The sequence below is a fragment of the Trichechus manatus genome, unplaced genomic scaffold, assembly GCF_000243295.1.
Source record: "Trichechus manatus latirostris isolate Lorelei unplaced genomic scaffold, TriManLat1.0 scaffold00019, whole genome shotgun sequence".
NCBI lineage: Eukaryota > Metazoa > Chordata > Mammalia > Sirenia > Trichechidae > Trichechus > Trichechus manatus.
In genome coordinates this window covers 10,072,215-10,094,647 of record NW_004443955.1, presented here as the reverse complement: position 1 = coordinate 10,094,647, position 22,433 = coordinate 10,072,215, and the positions used below count along the sequence as shown (strand labels likewise).

Here is a 22,433-nt window from a genome sequence, read left to right as displayed (position 1 = left end):
TTAAAATCACATAAAACAATATATGCACAGGGTTAAAGATTAATATTACGGCAAGTGAAAGTAAGTCTCCCTTCACAGCATTCCTAATCCAGTTTGCCATTAACTTTTTCTTGTGTATCCTTCCTAAAAAAAAAAAAATGTTTGTACGAAACTCATACATCCATATTCTTTTCTTATTATACAAATGGGGATCATTCTCTGCACACTGTACTATGTGCTGTGTGTCTGTCTTTGAGGTCATTCTACAGCAGCATGAACAGACCTACCTCTGACTTCATAATACATCTATTTTACATTATATGTAAATATCAAAGTGGCTTAACTAGCCTTTTATTGTTACTCACTGGTTACAGGTTTTTGTAGGAAACTTCCTTGTGTAAATGATTTGGTGTACTTCTGGTAGTATAGGCTAAGTTCTTAGTAACAGTATCACTGAGTGTGAGTATGTGCATTTTTGATCGTGAGTGATATTATGAAATTGCCTCCCAGGAAGGCTACATCAGTTTCTACCACTACCAGTAATGTGTAGGAGGAGCTGTTTTCTCCTATGCGCTTGCCACCACTGGGTTTTATCAGACTTCACACTCACACCCTCACGCTCACACACACACACACACACACACATACATGCACACTCGCACACACACACACGTGCACACTCACACACATACACATACACTCACACACGCACACATTCGGACACGCACATGCCCATAGATGCACAACAAAAACAAAAAACCTCAACAGTCTGATTGATAAAAATATATATCTTTGTGTTTTGACTTACTTTTTAAGAAATTGAGTAGACTTAAGCATCTTTTAATGTATTTATTGTCCATTAAAAAATGTGAACATTCTGTTCAGTCTTTAGCCATTTTTTTATGGAGTTATTCCTTTTTCTTTTAAATTTATATGAACTCTTTGTAAATTAAGAAAATTAACCTTTTGCCTATTGTATGTATTATAAATCTTTTTCCCATTTGTAATTCGTCTTTGATTTTACATTCTTTTTAAACTACATGTATGTTAGTTGACTCTTTTTTTAATAATTTGTTTTTGTTGTGTTGAGAATATACACAGCAGAACATACCCTACTTCAATAATTTCTACATACACAAATCAGTGATATTGATTACATTCTTCGAGTAGTGCAGCCATTCTCAGCCTCCTTTTCTGAGTTGTTCCTCCTCCATTAACATAAGCTCACTGCCCCCTAAGTTTCCTATCCAATCTTTCGAGTTGCTGTTGTCAGTTTGATCCCATGTAGATAGATCTTTAAAAAGCACACTGCTCAAGGCATGCATTCTTTAGAAGTTAAACTAAACTTTTAAAAAAATTATTATTTAATATTTTATTGTGTTTTAGGTGAAAGTTACAGAGCAAATTAGTTTCTCATTCAACAAATTGTACATGAAGTGTTCCATGACATTGGTTATAATCTCCACACTGTGTCAGCACTCTCCCCATTTCCACCCTGGGTTCCCCATTTCCTTTCATCTGGTTTTCCTGTCCCTTCCTGCCTTCTCATCTTTACTTTTGGCAGAATGTTGCCCTTTTGGTTTCGTATAATTGTTTGTGCTACGGAGTATGTTCCTTTTGAGTGTTATTATTTTATAGGACTATCCGTTTCTTGACTGGAAAGTGGTTTCTGGGAATGGCTGCAGTTCCAAGTCAGAGGGATGTCTTAGGGCCATAGTCCTGGGGGTTCTTCCAGTTTCTATCAGGCCAGTAAGTCTGTTTTTTTTTTTATGAATTTGATTTTTTATTTTGTATTTTTCTCCTGCTCTGTCCGGGACTGTCTGTCGTGATCCTGGTCAGAGTGGGCAGTAGTGGTAGCTGTCTAATTCTTCTGGTTGTGGGGTCGCATAGGCTGTGGTGCACGCGGTCTGTTAGTCCTTTGGACTGGTTGCTTCCTTGAGTCATTAGTTTTCTTCACTCTCCTTTACTCCAGATGGGAAGAGACCACTGGTTGTATCTTAGATGGTGTTAGGTGGTGCTTGCCACAATAATGCTACTTAAAAAACACCCAAAACTCAGTGGTTTATAATAACAACCCTTTGCTTTCTCCCTGGTCTTGAAGGTCAGCTGGGGTGGCTCCACTTTGGGCTGTAAGCTTCAGGTTGGATTTGGGTCTGTGCCCTGTGCCCATTCTGGGGTCCAGGCTGAAGGGGCGGGCAGTGGCCATCTGTGCTGTGCTCTTCTCATAGATAAGAGGTGGGAGCACTCGAGAGCAGGGGAAATGTGATGCCTCTGAAGACTCTGGGGGAACTGACCCAAAGCCACTCCCATCCAGCATGCCCATGCAAGTCCCATGGCCAAGCCCAGCATCAAGGGCTGCGGGACGGTACTTCACCACTCACGTGGAGAGACCAGTGTAACATCCCATGTCAAAGACCAGAAAAACCAAACTCACTGCCGTCGAGTTGATTCCATCTGATGGCGACCCCGTGTGTTACAGAGTAGAACTGAGCTCCATAGGGTTTTCTTGTCTAGTTTTATTAGCTAGTCATATTGGTTTTGTACTGCTGTATACCACGTTACCACAAGCTCAGAGGCTTAAAATGGCACAAGTGTATTCTCTTACAAATTACATGGGCTAGGAGTCTGGCATGTTTTATCTGAGTCCTCTGCTCAGGGTCCAAGGCTGAAATCAAGGTGACACTGGGTGCATCCTCATCTGGAGGCTTCACTAGGGAAAGATCCTTTTCTGAGCTCTCTCAGGTTGTTTGCAGAATTCATTTCCTTGTGGTTGTATGACTGAGGTCCCTGTTTTCTTGCTGGCTGTAGGGGGTGGAAACTCTCAGCTTCTAGAGGCTTTCTCACACAACATGGGAGCTTCCATCTTCAAGGCCTGCAGCAGAATCTGTCTCACACGTGGAATTTCTAACTTCGAAGGTCCCAGACTCTTTTAAGGGATTTCTTGATTATGTCTGGCCCACCCAGCATGATCTTCCTTCTAATTAACGCAAAGTCAACTGGTTTGGGACTTAATTACACTGGAAAAATTCCTTCATCTTTGTCCTATAATGTAGCCTAATCATAGATGGAGTCCCTCGGTGGTACAAATGGTTAAGCACTCAACTACTAGCTGAAAAATTGGTGATTCGAACCCACCGAGAGGGGCGTCAAAAGGCAGGCCTGGCAATCTGCTTCCAAAAGATGGTGGCCTTGAAAATCCTGTGGAGCAGTTCTACTCTGTACACATAGGCTCGCCATGAGTCGGAATCAACTTGACAGCAGCTAACAACAACCACCACGGGGTTGAAATCCATCATATTCATAGTCCTGCCCACGTTCAAGGGGAGGGGATTATATAGGGTGTGTACACCAGAGAGTGGAATCTTGGGAGCCATCTCATAATACTGCACTCCATACTAGTATTTTCAGAGTAACTAAAAATAAAAGTGGTGGCTGTGGACATCCTTATCTTGTCCTATGTTACGAAGAGTCCTTTTTTTTTTTTTTTAAATAAAAAACAGAGAATGAATTTTATCAAATGCCTTTTAAGAATCTACTGAATGATCATATTTTAAATTTTTTTCATATTAATATGATTGGTTTTATTAACATGTTTCTTCTTACTGAGCCATCTTCTTATTCCTGAGACAACCCCCTGCCTTGTTGCCTGTTCTTTTAAATGTACTGTTGAAATCTATTTTCTAGCATTTTATTTAAAATATATGTACCACTGTTTATAAGTAAAACTGGTCTATTTTCTATACTTGGGCTGTTTTTTATGTTTGTAGTTGTTATGCTGACCTTTGTAAAAATAATGTGGAAAGTTTCCTTTTTATTTTTTTCTCCATGCCTTGAAAAAAAATCAGTGTTGGAATTCTCATTACTTAGAAGCATTTGAAGAATTTGGCTGTAGCTGTTAGATGACTTCCCTGATTTCTTGGTGTTCATTGGTACTGTTAGTTTTTCAGTCTCTTTTGGAATCAGTTGTACTTTATATTTTCCTAGAAAATCATCTATGTTATCCTGGGTTTTGGATTTATTTGACTAGAGAGTATTCTCATTTTTCAAAAAATACTTCTTGCCAGTTGAGAGTTTCCCTCGTGATTGTGTGCATTCTCTGTGGCCACATCAGAGAGCATTATCAATCTTTCTAACCACTGCCAGTTTGACAGGCAGAAAAAAAAATACTCATTGCCGTTGATTCCAACTCCTAGCCACCCTACAGGACAGAGTAGAACTGCCTCATAGGGTTTCTAAGGAGCGCCTGGTGGATTTGAACTGCCGACTTCTTGGTTAGCATCCGAACTATTAACCACTTAGCCACGGAAGGGACTTACTATTTTACTTTGCTTTTTACTGATTACTTAGAAGGTTTGTTCCTCTTTTTTTTTCTTTGGGGATTTTTTTGAAGGTAGGAAATCTATTTATGAATTTTAAGTAGTTACCTGGAGAGTTTATTTTTTATATTTAATTTTTCAATCACTTTGTAATGTGTTTTGATTCATAGTGGTTATTTTATTTTATGTATTTAGAATTAGTGTGCAATTGTCTTGGAACCATGTATTCAACAACCTTTCTTTTCCCTGCTGGTTTAAAATGCCATCCTCATGTAATTAAAAACTAATAAGTGCTTGGGCCTATATTGAAGCTTTATATTCTATTCTTTTTATCTGTCTATTCTCGAGCCACTTTTAGGTATTGTGGTTTCTAATACGTTTTTGTTCTGATACTTTTTAACTTGGAATTTTGAAGAGAGGAAGAATGTATCTGGCAATGCTTAAACCTGTCCCACTTTCTTAGTTCACTGACATTTGTTTCTTCACTGTTATCAGGTACAGTGAAACCTGTGAGAGCCAGAAGTCTATGGCATTCCCTTGTTTTTCTGGGCCTCGCAAGTTTTCCACCTTTGACAGGGTGCAGTCTTAACCACTTTTCTATCTCCTGCTTTTAGTAGAAAGTATTTGAGTTTTCCTTCTCTGACAGGTTACACAGGTTCTGGCTTTCACAGGTTTTACTGTGCAAGTAGTCCGTGACTTAAGGCAGATTAGAGTTACAACGAACTGCGCTTACGACTGTCTTTTTTTTTTGGTAAAGTTTATTATTAGTAACGTACTACATACAGTGTTGCAGCGTATGATTTGCTGTTATCATTGTCAGATGTTTACTCACAGACAAATAAAGATCAGATTTATAAAGATACTGATAGTAAAAGGCAATAATAATAAAAAATAAAACAAAAAGAGGTATTCAACTTACATCATAACTGACTTATGATGGAGTCATCGGATTGGAACTCTGTCATAAGTAGGGGACTACCTGTATTTATTTCTCTTTCAGATAAACTTTAGAATCATTTTGTCAAGCTTCAAAGAATCCCACTGGGATTTTGACTGAGGTAACTAGATTAATTTATAAATATGGAGAAAACTAATATTTTACTATATTAAGTTTTCTTATCCTGGAACATGGTATGTGTCTCCATTTATAAATCTTCCTTTATATCCCTCAGGAGAGTTTGTAGTTTTCTTGGTAGCAACCTTGTATGTTCTCATGGAGTTAATTCTTGGATAGGTATTAATTTTTTGTTTTTGTGAATGGAGTTCTTTTCTTGCTTGTATTTTCTTACCATTACATAGGAAGGCTATAGGCTTAGAAAGTTTTAAGATGGTATTTTCAGTCACCTCATATGCATGTGAATGTTGGACCGTGAATAAGGAAGACCGAAGAAGAATCAATGTGTTTGAATTATTGTGTTGGCGAAGAATATTGAATATACCATGGACTACCAGAAGAACGAACAAATCTATCTTGGAAGAAGTACATCCAGAATGCTCCTTAGAAGTGAGGATGGTGAAACTTCATCTCACATACTTTGGACATGTTATCAGAAAGGAACAGTCCTTGGAGAAGGTCATTGTGCTTGGTAAAGTAGAGGGTCAACAGAAAAGAGGAAGGCCGTCTACGAGATGGATTGACACAGTGGCTGCAACAATGGGCTCAAACAGCAATGATTGTGAGGATGGCGCAGGACTGGGCAGTGTTTCGTTCTATCATACATCGGGTCACTATGAGTTGGAACCAACTCAATGGCACCTAACAACAACAACAAGATGAGAATAATAATGATTTTTTCCAGGAAGGAAATAGAGGGAAGGAATTATTTGGGAATAACATTTGATTTCTTTGCAAGTAATAAGATTTGAGAAATATATAGTTGTAAGGGCTAAATGACTAAATAATAAAATACATGGAATATTTTTACATTTATAAATAATAATTGATTTTATTAATTATAAATAATTAAAACAAAGTCTTTTTTAAATAGGAGTTTATTATTTTGATAAATTTAAAAAAATAAGTTAAAGTGGCACCTGTTCATTCTTCCACTAGTGTACTCCCGTGGCCATGAAAAACAGCAGGAATGGGAGATTTCCTTCAGGTTTGGCATTGTGGTTGACTAGGTGCTTTGAGGAATGCTCTTTCTACAGAACAACTATGATCTGCCAAAGACATGCTCCTTGAGACATTGCAGGTGTCCAGAGACCCCTACCTCACCCTTAAACAAACTATGTCAGAGAAATAGGTAGCTGGAATCAGAGTGTCAGGCCACCTTAACACTGCTACTGGGACACGGAACCTTGCACCTACTGCGAGGTAGGGGGCTCAGTGTGTGATTTGCACACTGAGCCTTGAGCTGAGGACCCCGGGACCATGATGTTTCCAAGTCCTGGGTGCTCCCTGGTTACTGGCAGAAATAAACATCTTTAGAGGAAAATTGATTAAAGATCAAGCATTGTCTTCACAATAAGACTTCCACCATGTAAGCATAATAGAAAGGAAGTGATAATAAATGAGACCCACCAGAAACAAACAAACAACAGACTTAGATGCACTCCCTTAAACTACACACATTGGAATTCAGAGCATTTATAAATTAAATATTCAAAGCAATTATGGACAGAGTCATAAAGATAAGCACGCAGTAAGAAACTATCAGAAATGAACTGTGATATCTAGGGAAAAAATAAAAACTTCTAAATGCATAAATTATAATAATTTAAATTTTCTAAAACAAATACAAATGTATAGTTTGGCAGTTGATTAGACACAGTACAGAGACAATTAATGATCTGCAAGATTTAGCTAACAAAAATTACCAAGAATGAAGTACTGAATGACATGGGTATGGAATGCATGGAGCTTCTCAGCACAGGGACCCTGGGTCCAAAGGACACGCTATTCTCCTGGCTCTTGTTTCTTGGTGGTATGAGATCCCCGTGTCTCTCTGCTCGCTTCTCTCTTTTAAACTTCAAAAGAGACTGACTTAAGACACAACCTAATCTTGTAGATTGAGTCTTGCCTCATTAACATAACTGCCGCTAATCCCGCCTTGTTAACATCATAGAGGCTGGACAGTGGCCGGGTAGGGTTCAGCCACGGGACAGCAGCTGGGTAGGGCTAAGCTAAAACCTCGAGAGTGAAAAATTAGGAGCTGGGGCGAATACCCGACAGAATCAGTCTGAGGTGCCTGTGCAGGTACAGAACAATGCATGCATGCACAGAGAGCCTCAACTTGTCTTCCCGGTTACATATCACAGAGATGTTGCCGACAGGGGGGCTGGGAGGAGGTAAGTCACCATTTTCCCTTCACCACGGCCAAGGGAATCCTGAACCCCAGTGCAGCTTGTGAATCCTGAACCCCAGTGCGACTGCATCAACCAGAGGACAACGACATCATCATAGAAGTTGTCCACCAACCCTGATGGACCACATTCCTGAACATGCTCTGGAGAAGAGCCCCTACTCTGTTTTCCCTTCCCACATAAACCCCCGTGCCTGCTGATCGGGGAGCCATCTTGGCGACGCAGGTTCTGGTGTGCTCCTTGGCTTGGCCAACCAAGTAAAGTTTTCTTCTTTCGCTTTCACCCAACTCCTGTCTCAGTGTCACACTGAGCGAGACCTGGAGGACCGGTAACAGGATTTACAACACACAGGAAAATCACATCAGTTGATAAAATAGTGGACATTCACACAATCCTGGGAATTGTGGACCAACCAAGTTGACACACATTTTTGGGGGATACAATTCAAAGCATAACATTTGTTAACTCATTAAATAAAAGCCAGTGGCAGGTCTAATAACTACCCTGATTTCACACAATTAAGTGTTCTGGAATTCCCATTCTTTGCAGTGTTAGCCATCATTTGTTATGATCCACACAGTTGAATGCCTTTGCATAGTCAATAAAACACAGGTAAATATCTTTCTGGTATTCTCTGCTTTCAGCCAGGATCCATTTGACATCAGCAATGATATCCCTGGTGTCATGTCCTCTTCTGAATCTGGCTTGAATTTCTGGCAGTTCCCTATAGATACACTGCTGCAGCTGCTTTTGAATGAGATTCAGCAAAATTTTACTGGCATGTGATATTAACGATATTGTTCGATAATTTCCACATTTGGCTGGCTCACTTTTCTTGGGAATAGGCATAAATACGGATCTCTTCCAGTCAGTCGGCCAGCTAGCTGTCTTCCAGATTTCTTGGCATAAGACAAGTGAGCACTTCCAGTGCTGCATCTGTTTGTTGAAACATCTCAATTAGTATTCCATCAATTCTTGGCGCTTTGATTTTTGCCAAGCCTTCAGTGCAGCTTGAACTGCTTCCTTCAGTACCATTGTTCCTGATCATATGCTGTCTCCTGAAATGAGTGAATGCTGACTAATTCTTTTTGGTATAGTGACTCTGTATATACCATCTTCTTTTGATGCTTTCTCCGTTGTTTAATATTTTCCCTGTAGAATCCTTCAGTATTGCAACTCGAGACTTCAATTTTTTCTTCAGTTCTTTCAGCTTGAGAAATGCCAAGCATGTTCTTCCCTTTTGATTTTCTATCTCCTGGTCTTTGCACATTTCATTATAATACATTACTTTGTCTTCTCGAGCCGCCCTTTGAAATTTTCTATTCATCTCTTTAACTCATTGTTTCTTCCTTTTGCTTTAGCTATTCAACGTTTAAGAGGAAGTTTCAGAGTCTTCTGACATCCATTTTGGTCTTTTCTTTCTTTCCTATCTTTTTTTTTCTTCATGTATGATGTCCTTGATGTCATCCCACAACTCTGCTAGTTTTAGTGTTCATTAGTGTTCAGGGCATCAAATCTATTCTTGAGATGGTCTCTGAATTCAGGTGGGATATACTCAAGGTCATACTTCGGCTCTCTTGGACTTGTTCTAATTTTCTTCAGTTTCAGCTTGAACTTGCATAAGAGCAATTGATAGTCTGTTCCACAGTCAACCCCTGACCTTGTTCTGACTGATGATACTGAGCTTTTCCATCATCTCTTTCCACAGATGTAGTGAATTTGATTCCTATGTATTTCATCTGGCGAGGTCCATGTGTAGTTACCACTTATGTTGGTGAAAAAAGGTATTTGCAATGAAGAAGTCGTTGATCTTGCAAAATTCTATCATGTGATCTCTGGCATCATTTTTATCACCAAAGCCATATTTTCCAACTACTAATACATAGAGTAATCACATCACATCAGATCACAAAATAGTGGACAACCACACAATACTGGGAATCGTGGGCTAGCCAAGTGGACACGTATTTTGGGGGGAACACAGTTCAATCCATGACAAGTGGCATGAGTGTGAAGATGGGTGTGTTCCCCAAGGGGGAGCTGAGGTGGAGACAGAGGCTGAAGACCTGAACGAGCCCTGCCATGTGGCCCCAGGGAGACCAAACCAAACTAAACCACACAGAAAGAAAAGAAAATGGATGTAGGGTAAGCCTCTTCAGGAGGGTCAGGCTCAGCTGTTCCATGAGGCTGACGGAAGAACTCTGCGCAGCATAGGGCGGTACTCTAAAAGCCTTTTGGAAGACAGAGTCAGTAGATTCTTCTTATTCTAGGCAGATCAGAATAGTATTCGCTTCATTTTTGCAACAATTGTTCTTTCTCCGGAAGTTAGTGAACACTGGATTCTTAGTGGTAAATTGGCATTACAGTCTCTTGGGCACACCTAGCATATGTTTTGTGAAAGTAATTTAATTGGCTTTCCAGTCGACATTTGAGTAGGACTTAATTCACTACCTAAAATGTTGCATTACCATTTGCCTTTCAACCAGATTTGAAGATCTGAAGAAAACTCTCGATTTAAGGCAGTGAAAGGACTTTTCAGTCTTAGAGGATGAGATTGAAAGAGCTAATTTATTCCACGCTCTGTGTCCAGGCAGCACTACCAATCACATGGTAAGGTCTTTGGCTCCAGAGTTGCCATGACTTCCTAGCAGTCCATTATCCCCTTTCATTGCCCTTAACAGCAGGAAGTTCTTTCTCATTTCTAATTTAATCTCTTGCCTCCATTTGGGCTGGGGGAGGAAGTGAAGGAGAGTGAGTTGGTGTCTTTATAATAACTCATAGGTGCTTCAAAAGTTAGGCCTCCTCTCTCTGAGCAATATCATGCCTTTCACATTCCTTTTGGCTTTTCTTTCACAGCTGTTTACTTATATGTTACTCTTCTCTGACCCTCTTCAATTTCTTCAAATTCTTTGTACACTGTGGGCTTTGAGCAACAATACTAGTAAATTAAATGGGACAAAAGTTTGATAAGATGCAGTAATTTCACAGCTAACTAGATTCATGACCCTTTTCCTCACAGAAGTGACACAAAATAAACCTTCAGAATTACTGAGATGTCAGAACATGCAACAGAATCCTCTCTGGTAGCTTGAATTGAGCAAAAGTAGTTCAAAATAAGACCTGATGCTTGCGGAGCGGTGGCTCTAAAATTCTTTCACACCAGCGCTCTGAGGAGCACACTCCACTCCCCTCAGTCATCAAGCAGACCAAAGCAGGGGTCTTCAGGAGGTGGCACCCTGGTATCTAGGCTTTGCAAGTCACCTCCAGGCCTTCTCATGTTGCCCTCCCTGAAAGCTGATGCTGTGTTTCTGGTATTAGAGGGGCAAGGAAGTCTGCTCCTTCTGGGGAGGTGTAGAAATGGAGTGGATATTTTGGAACAATAATCCAATATCCCCACTCTGGATGTACTAGTTTTCTATTTCTGCATAGCAAATTACCACAAACTTAGTGGCAAAACAACATCCATTTATTATCTGACAGCTCTCATGGGCCAGGAGTCTGGTCACAGCTTGGGTGAATCCTCTGGTCAGGGTCTCAGAAGGCTGCAATCAAAGCATTGCCGGAGCTGCATCATCTCAAGGCATGACTGGGGGAAGATCAATGAAGTGATAGTCTACCATATTCATACTCAAGGGGAAGGCATTGCACAAGGCCATGGGTCATTGGGGGTTATCTTAGAGTTCCACCTATCACTTGAGTTTGGTGATTTTATTTTCTTCATTTGTGTAGAGGAATTTGATCTGTTCTCTATTACACTTATTAATGATATTTAGAATTGTAAATTGTCTTCAATAAGCAAATCATACATGTTTGTTGGAAGTAAAATTATTTGTGTCTGTTCAAGGAATAATATCTTCATGATGAAGATAGGAAAATTCAAAATGAGTTCTTATTGTAGCCTTGGAGAAAAGCAACACCAACTAACTTCTTTTATGTTTAGAAATGCCTGCTATTTGGAGATTTGTTGATTTCCAGTAAAATCCTTGTTTTAAGGGACTTCATTACCGTAGAGTTTTGATAGTTTTATAAATTTTAGCTTAGAAGAGATGAAGGAGTTCTATCTGTTGTTCAGTTCTTATTAAAGACATTTTGAGAGGTCTGGTGGTAGTTTGGGATTTTAAGGGGAGCCCTTGTACTCTTGAATTCATAAGCCTTTCATGATTGCTGAGGCATTGGAGCATGTCTCAGAGAATAGGTAAAATTTTCAGTGGTAGAAATGGAAAGTAGAAGGCAATGTATAAACAAACTTTTTAGGATGTTGATCATTCCTATCCCATACGTAGGCCTGATCTGGGTGAGGCTGGTGTTGGTGTGTGGGAAAACAGAGGACACTTTTTGGAAGTCATGTGTCAGAGAGATGCCAGGGTCAGACCCTGTTATGGATTGAATTGTATCCCCCAAAAATGTACGTCAACTTGGCTAGGCCATAATTCGCAGTATTGTATCATTGTCCTACATTTTGTGATCTGATGTAATTTTCCTATGTGTTGTAAATCCTAACCTCTACGATGTTAATGAGGCAGGATTATAGGCAGTTATGTTAATGAGGCAGGACTCAATTTACAGGATTAGATTGTATCTTGAGTCAATCTCTTCTGAGATATAAAAGAAAGAATAGAGCAGAGAGGAGAGGGACCTCATTACCACCAAGCAAGAAGAGCCAGTAGCGAAGCATGTCCTTTGGACCTGGGATCCCTGCACTGAGAAGCTCCTAGACCAGGGAAAATTGATGACAAGACCTTCCCTCAGAGCTGACAGAGAGAGAAAGCCTTCCCCTGGAGCTGACTGCCTGAATTTGTACTTCTAGCCTCCTAGACTGTGAGAGAATAAATTTCTGTTTGTTAAAGCCACCTGCTTGTGGTATTTATGTTATAGCAGCGCTAGATAACTAAGACAGAGCCTAAGGGAAGAGAAAGAAGTAGGGGCTGAGCCATGGATCTAGAAGGACTGGGGTGATAGAAAAAATTCTGGAAAAGGTGAGACATTGGGAGGCTAAGTGTGGAAGGACAGCCTGTAGGGATCTTGGAGTTGGCATGGGCACATGCAATGACTGTTGTGTAGTTCTTCTCCTCACCAGGGTTACTCAAGGTGCCCAGAGTGGCCTGAACAGGAGTGGAGGGTCATTTAGGGAAGTACTGGTGGAGAATCAGGACCTAATTCTTGTGGGTTGGGAGCATTGGACCAGACAGATGAGATTCACCTGGCACAGGTGTGCAGGATGGGTTTAACAGAGAGGGCAGAGGTAAAGGACAGAAGTGAGATATGGGTGCCGTCCAGGCAGATAAGACAAGAGAGGGGTGGCCAAGGAGATGGACAGGAACAAGCAGATGGACAGACATCGAGGGGAAGAACTGATCCAACTTCGCAACTGACTGTTGCACTGAACACAGGTGCGATGAGCTGAGAAGGTGGTGGGATTATGGGAAGAAATTTCAAACTCACAAAAAAGGTAGTTTGGAGTTAGAGAAATGAACTCAGCATTTGAAATGTTGAGCATGAGATGATGCTGAGAACTCTAGCAATGTATCCTTATAAGCAATGACAATTTAATCTGATTCTAAGATAGCTTGGGGGAAATTGGTTTATGGATTATGAAGAATCCAACAGCAGAGAGGCTGTTTTGAGAGTTCAAATGCTGAGTATAGAAGGTAAGAGAGAGGTTTAGGAGGAATTGTGAAGGAAGAACTTGTGAGACTTGGCCACAGAGAGACATGAGTAACCAATAGTCAAGGATTTCACTCACGGTTGGAGCCTGGAATACAGCGAGGAGAGAAGCTGGTGGCAGGATCACGAAGAGCAGATGTTGGGTAGATGGAAACACATTTGTGAAAAATATTTGTCAAAATTGACTCTGTTTGGAGGATTTGTGTGTGTTGAAGACTAGAATATTTATGTGCCATACTGGGGAGCAGAGTCCTGTGGTTTGTGGGAAGGTTCATAAATCCTTCATATAAACTCCTGGTCCAGAGTGTTTGAACCTGTCCCTGAGACTGGCATGGTGCAGGGTGTGGTGGAGGCTGTTTGGTTACAAGCCTTGGTTCTGCCCACTGAAGAAGTGGTTAGGGGTGAACCAAAGAGACTTTATGGCTCTGTTGAGTAGTGTGCTCTCCTCAGGTTCTGAGATCAGGTCCTTTTGGATTCACAGAGGAAATCTAGCCAAGTCCTTCCATCCAGGTCCCTAGTGGCCCACAGTAGAAAGTCTGGGGCTATTTATCATTACAAGAAACTTCATATGAAAAACAGATCCCTAGTGGCCCACAGTAGAAAATCTGGGGCTATTTATCATCACAAGAAACCTCATATGAGAACACCAGGACCTTCCTTATAACGGAGCCTCCTCAATATTGCCCTGTTGAAAGGGAAGCCACAGCCACCTCCACTTCACCATGTCTGATTAGATATTGGGGGTGAAGCAGAGGGGGATCATCTCCAAGGTTTTGGCTTGAGTGACCAGGGGGTGCTATTTTGGAAGATAGAGATTACAAGAGGAGGACTAGGCTTGGGACATGCTGAGTTGGAGAAGACACCAGAGCAGTTCCTGATAGACACCGGAGTGGCTGCGCTGAGACTCACATGTGGCAACAGCCAGCATGTGGGTGTTAGAGGAGCCTCAGTCATAGCTGGATCTGCAATGAAGCCATGGAGTAGAGAGAGACAAAAGGCCAAGGAGGGGATCTTGGGAAACTGGAAGAGGAGGGGGAGAGGAAGGAGGACGCGGAGGGAGCCTGAGAATAGGAGAAGCCAGAAAAGTAAGAAGAATATCGGGGAGAGCTACGTACATAAGTCTAGAGAAAAGTTTCTTAAGCTGAAGGACTGGTCAATCTCCAGCTGGCAGGGTGATGGCTGGACCTGTAACCTCTCAGTGACCTTTGTAAGAAGAGTTTCTGAGGACCAGCGGGGAAAGAGCCAGGTTGTAGTGGGTGGGGGAGTGAGTGTGTGTCCCCATGGTTCCATTGGCCCTCTTGAACCTATGGAGACTGGCAGCACAGGGCCATAGGTCTGGGGAGCAGCCAGTCAGATCCTGTGACCAGGAGTGTGGACTTCTGAGGCAGCCTGGAAGAAAGATAGGCCAGTAACTAACAAAGGGCCGAAGGTGGTTTTTCTAAGATACAGAAGACTTTTGGGTATTCCTGTGGTAAGGACAGTAGGTAGGAGCCAGGAGAGAGGGGACAACTGCTAGAGAAGGAGCTAGGCCAGGTGGGACATGGTAGCCTGGGAAGTGAGTCAGTCAGCAGAAAGTTAGGGAGCCTCATCCGATGATGTGTATTGACTCAGCAAGGTTCAAGCTCTGCTGTGTGGTGGGGAACACTTTCCCAGGGCCGGGAGGGAAGAGAAAGGTGTGTGGTGGGAGGATGTGCTGTAGACGGGAGAGAGCCAGCCAAGCATGGATCCTGCAGGTCAGGACAAGTCCTGCAGGTCGGCAGCACTCAGAGCAGAGGGAGCAGGAGGCTGGGTTACAGGTGAGGGGGAGAGCTTTGCCCTTCTGTAAAATGGTGCTTTAAGCCCTCGCCGGAATATGGTGCAAATGTTTAATGAGCTCGGCTGCTAATGGAAAGGTTGGAGGTTCGAGTCTACCCAGAGGCACCTTTAAAGAAAGGCTTATGATCTACTTTGGAAAAATCAGCCGTTGAAAACCCTGTGGAGCACAGTTCTACTCTGACGAAAGGGGTTGCCAAGAGTTGGAGTGGGCTCCATAGCAACTGGCTTGGGTTTTTCTTTTTTTTTTTTTTTTTTTGTGATTTTTAAGTAGCATAGCCAAATAACTTATAGGACCAAAATGGAGTATGTGGCCTGGCAGAGGCCTTTCAGAAAGTGCACAGACTCTTTGGACGAGTACAATGCAGGGTGTAAATAAAGGGCCGAGTGTGCCTTTCAGTGTGGCTGCAGGCCAGGAGCTTCGGAGTGGAAAACAAGGCCGTTGTAACTGTGCTCATAATTTCTGCTGCATTCTACAGCCCTTCCTCAGGTTGAAAAGGTGAATTTTGTTTCAGTTGTTTATTGAAAGCTCCTGACACATCTTACCTCCTGAACTGTTTGTCTTTGCAGGTGCTGCTGTCTGGACTCATTGGTGTGGTCTCCTGGAAGAGGCCTCTCTCGTTGGTGGTAAGTTGCTCTGCGTCTCCAGCATGGCGCGCGCAGCGAGGCTCCCTGCAGAGGCCTGAGTCCCTTAAAGGCGAAGGGAAGGAGAATCCTGGCTTCTTCGCAGAATGTGGCATACAGACCTTGAGAAAAACGAATCCAGTGTTGATGAAAGAACCACTGTGTGTACTCTAGATCCCACTTCTGAGAGTATGCCTTGGATATTTTTCTAAGCTGTCCGGGTGTTGTCCTCTGTTTTGTTTTAGGTGCCCTCCTATAAGACATACCCTGAACAAATACATTTTAAAAGGTAGATCCAAGCCTTGTCTCTAGGCGTTAAAACCTATGCGCATATGCTACAACATGGATGAACCTTGAAAACATTACGGCAAAGTGTGGCAAAGGACAAATACTGTATGATCTCACTTACATAAAATAAGCAAATATAGAGAGACTGAAAATGATTAGTGGTTACCAGGGGTAGGAGGGAGGGGCGAAGGGGGAGTTTTTGCTTAGGGGGCACTGAATTAATGTTAACGGTGGTGGGATAATTTGGAAAAGGATAGCAAAATGGTTGTACAACTTGAAGAACGTAATCAATGTCACTGAATTGTACATGTAGAAAATGTTGAATTGATGTATGTTTTGGTGTATATATTTTCACCACAGTAAAAAATAAAATAATAAAATGAAACAAAAACATGCATACATGTCTTCACACAAGCAGGACATATTTTATCAGAGTTCAGGAAATGGTATTTGTGTATGTGTATATTGGAGACTGCACGATTCTGGGAAGGTGAAATGGGGTATTTGTTTGAATTGGAGAAGGAGGGAAGAGGCAAACACTTAGATGGTTTCTCACATTTCTCTGCCGCCACTCTGAGGAGGAGCAGTCGGCATGGGAGATGTAAAGAGGAAGGACTGTTTTTCCATCAGGAAAGCACTGGGCAGCTTGTGTCTACGGATTTTTATGTGTGTTCTTCTCGGTGTGTGCGTTAATACATTTATGTGCCCGTGTCACGACTAGAGGAGGGGGCCCTCCGGGCTTCGAGGGATAATGAAAAAGACAGCGTGGCTTCTTCTTTCGTTTGTATTAATGAATTATTTAAAATCTCTTCTTTAAGTGATTAGACTTGGAGATAATGACGTGTACTAAATATTAATGGAAATAGAGAAAAACAAATCTGTCTGTGGTAAACGGCTCCTCCATCACGAGAGTAACCATGGCATCCTGAGGAGGCATGGCGGGAGGCGACGCGGTGCGTTCAGTGTGCCTCCTCTCTACTGTTTCTCAGCCCATACGAGACACTTTTTAAAACAAAATAAAATTTTATAGACTTTTTCAAATACGCACAAAAGAAGAGAGGATAGTATAGTGAACCCCTGTGTATCCCTCATCCAGCTTCAACTAGTATCACCCTATGGCCAATTTTGTTTCATCTGTACCCTACCTACTTCCCCCCCACCCCTTGCTGGGTTATTTTACAGCAAATGCCCACTAGTGTATCAGGTTGTTGTCGTTAGCTGCCGTCAAGTAGGCCTCCAACTCCATGTACGATGGGACGAAACACTGCCTGGTCCTGTACCACCCCGTGATTGTTTGCAGATCAGACTGTTGTGACCCATAGGATTTTCACTGGCTAATTTTTGGAAGTAGATCACCAGGCGTTTCTTCCTAATCCATCTTAATCTGGAAGCTCTGCTGAAACCTGTTCAGCATCATAGCAACATGCAAGCCTCCTCTGACAGATGGGTAGTGGCTGTGCATGAGGTACGTTGGCTAAGAATCGAGCCCAAGTCTCCTGTGTGGAAGGCGAGGATTCTGCCACTGAACCAAGTGCTCACTTTTTTTGCAGAATGACATGCTGGTGATCGTGCAGATTCTGGGGTCATTTGGCTGAGGTGAGGAATGGCTTTTGTTCTCTTGTGAGGGACATGGACATAATCTGTTCCATTCCTCGTCACCAGCCCCTACGGTGTAGTTGGTACGCTCCGTTCCCTCTCACCAGCCCCTACAGTGTAGTTGGTACGCTCCATTCCTCCTCACCAGCCCCTACGGTGTAGTTGGTACGCTCCATTCCTCCTCACCAGCCCCTACGGTGTAGTTGGTACGCTCCATTCCGCCTCACCAGCCCCTGCGGTGTAGTTGGTACGCTCCATTCCGCCTCACCAGCCCCTACGGTGTAGTTGGTACGCTCCATTCCGCCTCACCAGCCCCTACAGTGTAGTTGGTACGCTCCATTCCGCCTCACCAGCCCCTGCGGGGTAGTTGGTACGCTCTAACACGGCCACCTGACAGTGAAAAAGGCGTCCTCCTTTGAGCGGGTGTGTACTAAAAGACAACAGAAGGATGGCACCCAGCCACCACTTCAGCCTACCTCAGCCCTAGTTCCAGGACAGATTCTCCCAGGTCTGATCATTGTACCACACAGGATGGATGCGACTTGTATCTAACTGATTAGAAATTAGGACCCCTATGGACGTGGCTCCCATGTGCCCTGGGAATGCCAGGGGAGTTAGGTGGGGCCTTAGGGTCTCATCCTAAAAGGAAGGACAAAACATCAACCAAAGCAGCTGGAATAGACCATCCTGGTGCTCACTGACCAGCTCCTGTCCACCAGTGTAGAACCAGGTGCTCTAGTGAGGCAGTCAGGACTCCCCTCTCATTCCTGTTTCCTCCTAAGCATCAGGCAGAGGAGAAGGGATTCATCTAACCTGAGTGACTGTTTTATCTTACTTAGGAAGGTACATGTGTTAGTCACACTAGCTGTTATAACAAATCCCCAAATTTTAGTGGCATAGCACAGTGGAAATTTGCTTCTTGCTCCTGTCCAAGGCAGGTATGCAAGTCAGTGGCTGTCTTCCCCACTCAGTGATTCAGAGACCCTGGTTCCTTCCTTCTTGTGGCCCTTCTAGTCCCTAGGCCTGTGGAGTCCTCTGCACCTCAGAGAAGGGGCAAGAGAATAGACAAGGAACATCTTCATTGTAATGTTCTTGGCGTGAAAATGACCCTTATTGCCCACAGTCAAACCACTGGAGAGATCTCATCCTGTGACCCCGTCAAGTTGCAAAGAAGGCTGACAAATGTAGTTCCTCTCTATACTGACATTTCTTGGAGGCAGCTCTGTCTTGTAGCAGGGTAGACATGAATTTTTTTAAAATTTATTTTGTTGTTGTGGTTGAGAATATACACAGCAAAACATACACCAATTCAACCCTTCCTACACGTACAGTTCAGCGTCATTGATGATATCCTTCGAGTTGCACAACCATTCCCACCGTCCTTTTCTCAGTTCTTCCCCCATTAACATAAATTCACTGCCCCCTAAGGTTCCTATCTAATCTTTTGAGTTGCTGTTGTCACTTTGATCCTGTATAGATAGTTCTTAACAGAGCATAAAGCTCAAGGCAGACCTTTCTCACTAGTTAAGCTAAACTATCGTTAGGTGTTAAGAAGGCTTAAGGGAATATTTTTGTTTAACATTTAAAGGTTACCTCAGAGCAATAGTTTCAGGGGTTCACCCATCCTCCATGGCTCCAGAAAGCCTGGAATCCATGATAATTTGAAATTCTCTTCTGCATTTTCCCCATTTTGATCAGGATTCTGTAGAATCTTTGATCAGAATGTTTAGTAATGGTAGCTGGGCACCATCTGTTTCTTCTGGTCTCATGGCAAAGAAGGCAGTTGTTCATGGAGGCAATTAACCACACATTCCATATCCTCCTCCTATTCCTGACTCTTCATTCTTCCTCTGTTGCTGCACGTGAATAGAGACCAGTTATCATGCCTTGAATGGCTGCTTGCAAGTTTTCAGGCCCCGGGCACTAACCAAGGAACTAGGAGGTAGAACAGAGGCACTAAACATGTTATAAGGCCAATTAGCTGGGAGGTCCTGTGAAACCATGACCCTAAAACTCCAAACTAAAGAACCAAATCCCATGCGGTGTTTGGTTGTACATAAGCAGTCTCAGCAGCTGCTTTTTTTTTTTTTTTTTTTTACAGGTGTACAACTTACTGACATCAATTACAATAATTGGCTTTGCAACCCTACCCTTAATCAGTGCAATTTTTCCATCACTGTTAACCCCCCTTCCCTCCCTCCTGCCCCTGGTAACCACTAATAAACTTTGATCTGCATACATTTACCTTTTCTTGTATTTTTATATAAGTGAGATTGTAGAATATTTGTCCTTTTGTGATTGACTTATTTCACTCAGCATGTGTTCAACCTCCATCCATATTGTAGTATATATCAAGACTTCGTTCCTTCTACTGGCTGAAGAGTATTCCATTGTATGTACGTACCATATTTTGTTTATCCATTCATCTGATGAGGGATATTTAGGTTGTTTCCACCTTTTGGCTACTGTGAATAATGCTGCAATGAACATTAGTGCACAAATCTTTGATTGAGTCTCTGCTTTCAAGTCTTTTGGGTATATACCTAGGAGTGGAATTGCTGGGTCATACGGTAATTCCATTTTTAGTTTTTTGAGAAACCACCACACTATTTTCTGCAATGACTGTACCATTTTGCATTCCCATCAGGAATGGATAAGTGTTCCAATTTCCTGACATCTTCACCAACATTTATTATATATGTATATTTTGTCTTAGCCATCCTAGTGGGAGTGAAATGGTACCTCACTGTGGTTTTGATTTGCATTTCTCTGATGGCTAATGATGCTGAGCGTCTCTTCATGTGTTTAGTGACTATTTTAGTGTCCTCTTTGGTGAAATGTCTATTAAAGTCCTTTGCCCATTTTATGATTGTATTATATGTACTTTTGTAGTTGCATTGTTGTGATGGTTAAGATTGTGTGTCAACTTGGCTAGGCCATGTTTCTCAGTGGTTTGGCAGCTGTATAATGTTGTGATCACTTCCCTGTTGAGATTTGATATGCGATTACCCTCATAATGGGATCTGCTGTGAGTAGCCAGTCAGTTGAAAGGGAGTTTCCTTGGGTGTGTGGCCTGCATAGAGTATAAGCGGGTATTTTGGCAAGGCTTGTGGGCTTTTGCTCATTCTGGATGCTGCGGCTGGCTCCTGTTCATCTCACCTCCAGTTTTCAGGACTTGAGCTAGCAGCTCACCTGCGGTCTTGCCTGCCAATCTTGGCATTAGTCGATCTTTGCAGCCTATGAATAAGAGCCCTGCTCTCTGACCTGCCGATCTTGAGTTCACCAGCCCCCGTGGCTACATGAATCAGGAGAAGCCTATATCCTGACCCACAGACTTGGGACATTAGTTACAGTCTCTACAACGGCGGGAGCTATTTCCCTTCATATAATCTCTCTCTATATATATTTATACAATTTACTGGTTTTACTTCTCTAGAGAACCCAGTCTTAGACAATTGTTGAAGTTTAATGTATATTTTGGTGATTATATTCTTATTAGATACATGGTTTCCAAAGATATTCTCCCAATCTGTAGCTTGTCTTTTGACTTTTTTTGTAAAGTCTTTTGATGAACAAACGTTTTAAATTTTTATCAGGTTCCATTTATTTAGTTTTTCTTTTGCTGTTTGTGCTTTTGTATCGTATTAGATAATCCATTGTTAAAAGCTAGGCCAGACAGCATTGCCTCTGCATTATTTTCTAAGAATTTTATGGTTTTAGTTTGCATATTTAGGTCCTTAAGCCATTTTGAATTTGTTTTTGTGTATGGTGTGAGGCATGGATCCTGTTTCATTTTTCTGCATGTGTAAATACAGTTTTCCAAACACCATTCTTGCTATTCCATATAAATTGAAGATTATTTTTTTCCATTTCTGTAAGTTGGAATTTTGATTGAAATTGCATTGAATCTGTAGATCACTTTGGGTAGTATTCACATCTTAACAATATTAAATCTTCCAATCTAAGAACATGGAACATCTTTCCATTTATTTAAGTCTTCTTTAATCACTTTCAGCAGTGTTTTATAGTTTTCATTGTATAAGACCTTCACGTCCCTGGTTAGTTTTATTCCTAAGTATTTTATTCTCTTAGATGCTATTATAAATGAAATCTTTCCCCTAATTTCCCTTTCTTATTTCTCATTGCTGGTATGTAGAAACCCAACAGATTTTTGTTTGTTGACCTTGTACCCTGCAACTTTGCTAAATTCTTCTATTAATTCTAGAAGTTTTCATGTGGACTCTTTGGGATTTTCTTTATATAGGATCATATCATTCGCAGATAGAGATAATTTTACTTCTTGTTTTCCAATCTGGATACCTTTTATTTATTTCTTTTTCTTGTCTTATTTCTCTGACTAGGACTCCTAGTACAATATTGAATAGAAGTGATGAGAGCAGGCATCCTTGACTTTTTCCTGATTTCAAGGGGGAAAGAACTCAGTCTTCCTCCATTAAGTATAATATTGGCTGTTGGCTTTTCATATATGCCCTGAATCATTTGGAGGAATTTCCCTTCTATTCCAAACTTCTTTAGATTTTTAATCAAGAAAGGGTATTGGATTTTATCACATGCTTTTTCTGCATCCATACAGATGATCATGTGGTTCTTTTCCTTTGTTCTATTGATGTGGTGTATTACACTGATTGATTTTCTAATGTTGAACCATCCCTGCATTCTTGGACTTGCCTTGTGACCTAACATGTGGTCTGTCCTGGACAATGATCCATGTACACTGGTGTAGAATGTATGTTGTGCTGTTTTTGGGTGGAGTGTTCTATATATGTCTGTTTAATCTAGTTTGTTTATGTTGTCATCAAGTCCTCTCTTTCCTTGTTGTTCTTCTTT

The 22,433-nt window shown here is 41.8% G+C and overlaps 1 protein-coding gene across 1 annotated transcript in view; it reads left to right on the top strand.

Moving 5' to 3' along the window:
- The window catches only part of ENTREP2 (endosomal transmembrane epsin interactor 2), a gene marked incomplete at its 5' end in the record, with an annotated part of 641,425 nt that overhangs the window by 244,389 nt on the left and 374,603 nt on the right, over positions 1 to 22,433 (top strand). The window contains one exon of the mRNA XM_012554457.2: positions 15,648 to 15,704. Coding sequence (XP_012409911.2) covers positions 15,648 to 15,704 — 57 coding nt within the window. The remainder of the gene's footprint in view (positions 1 to 15,647; positions 15,705 to 22,433) is intronic.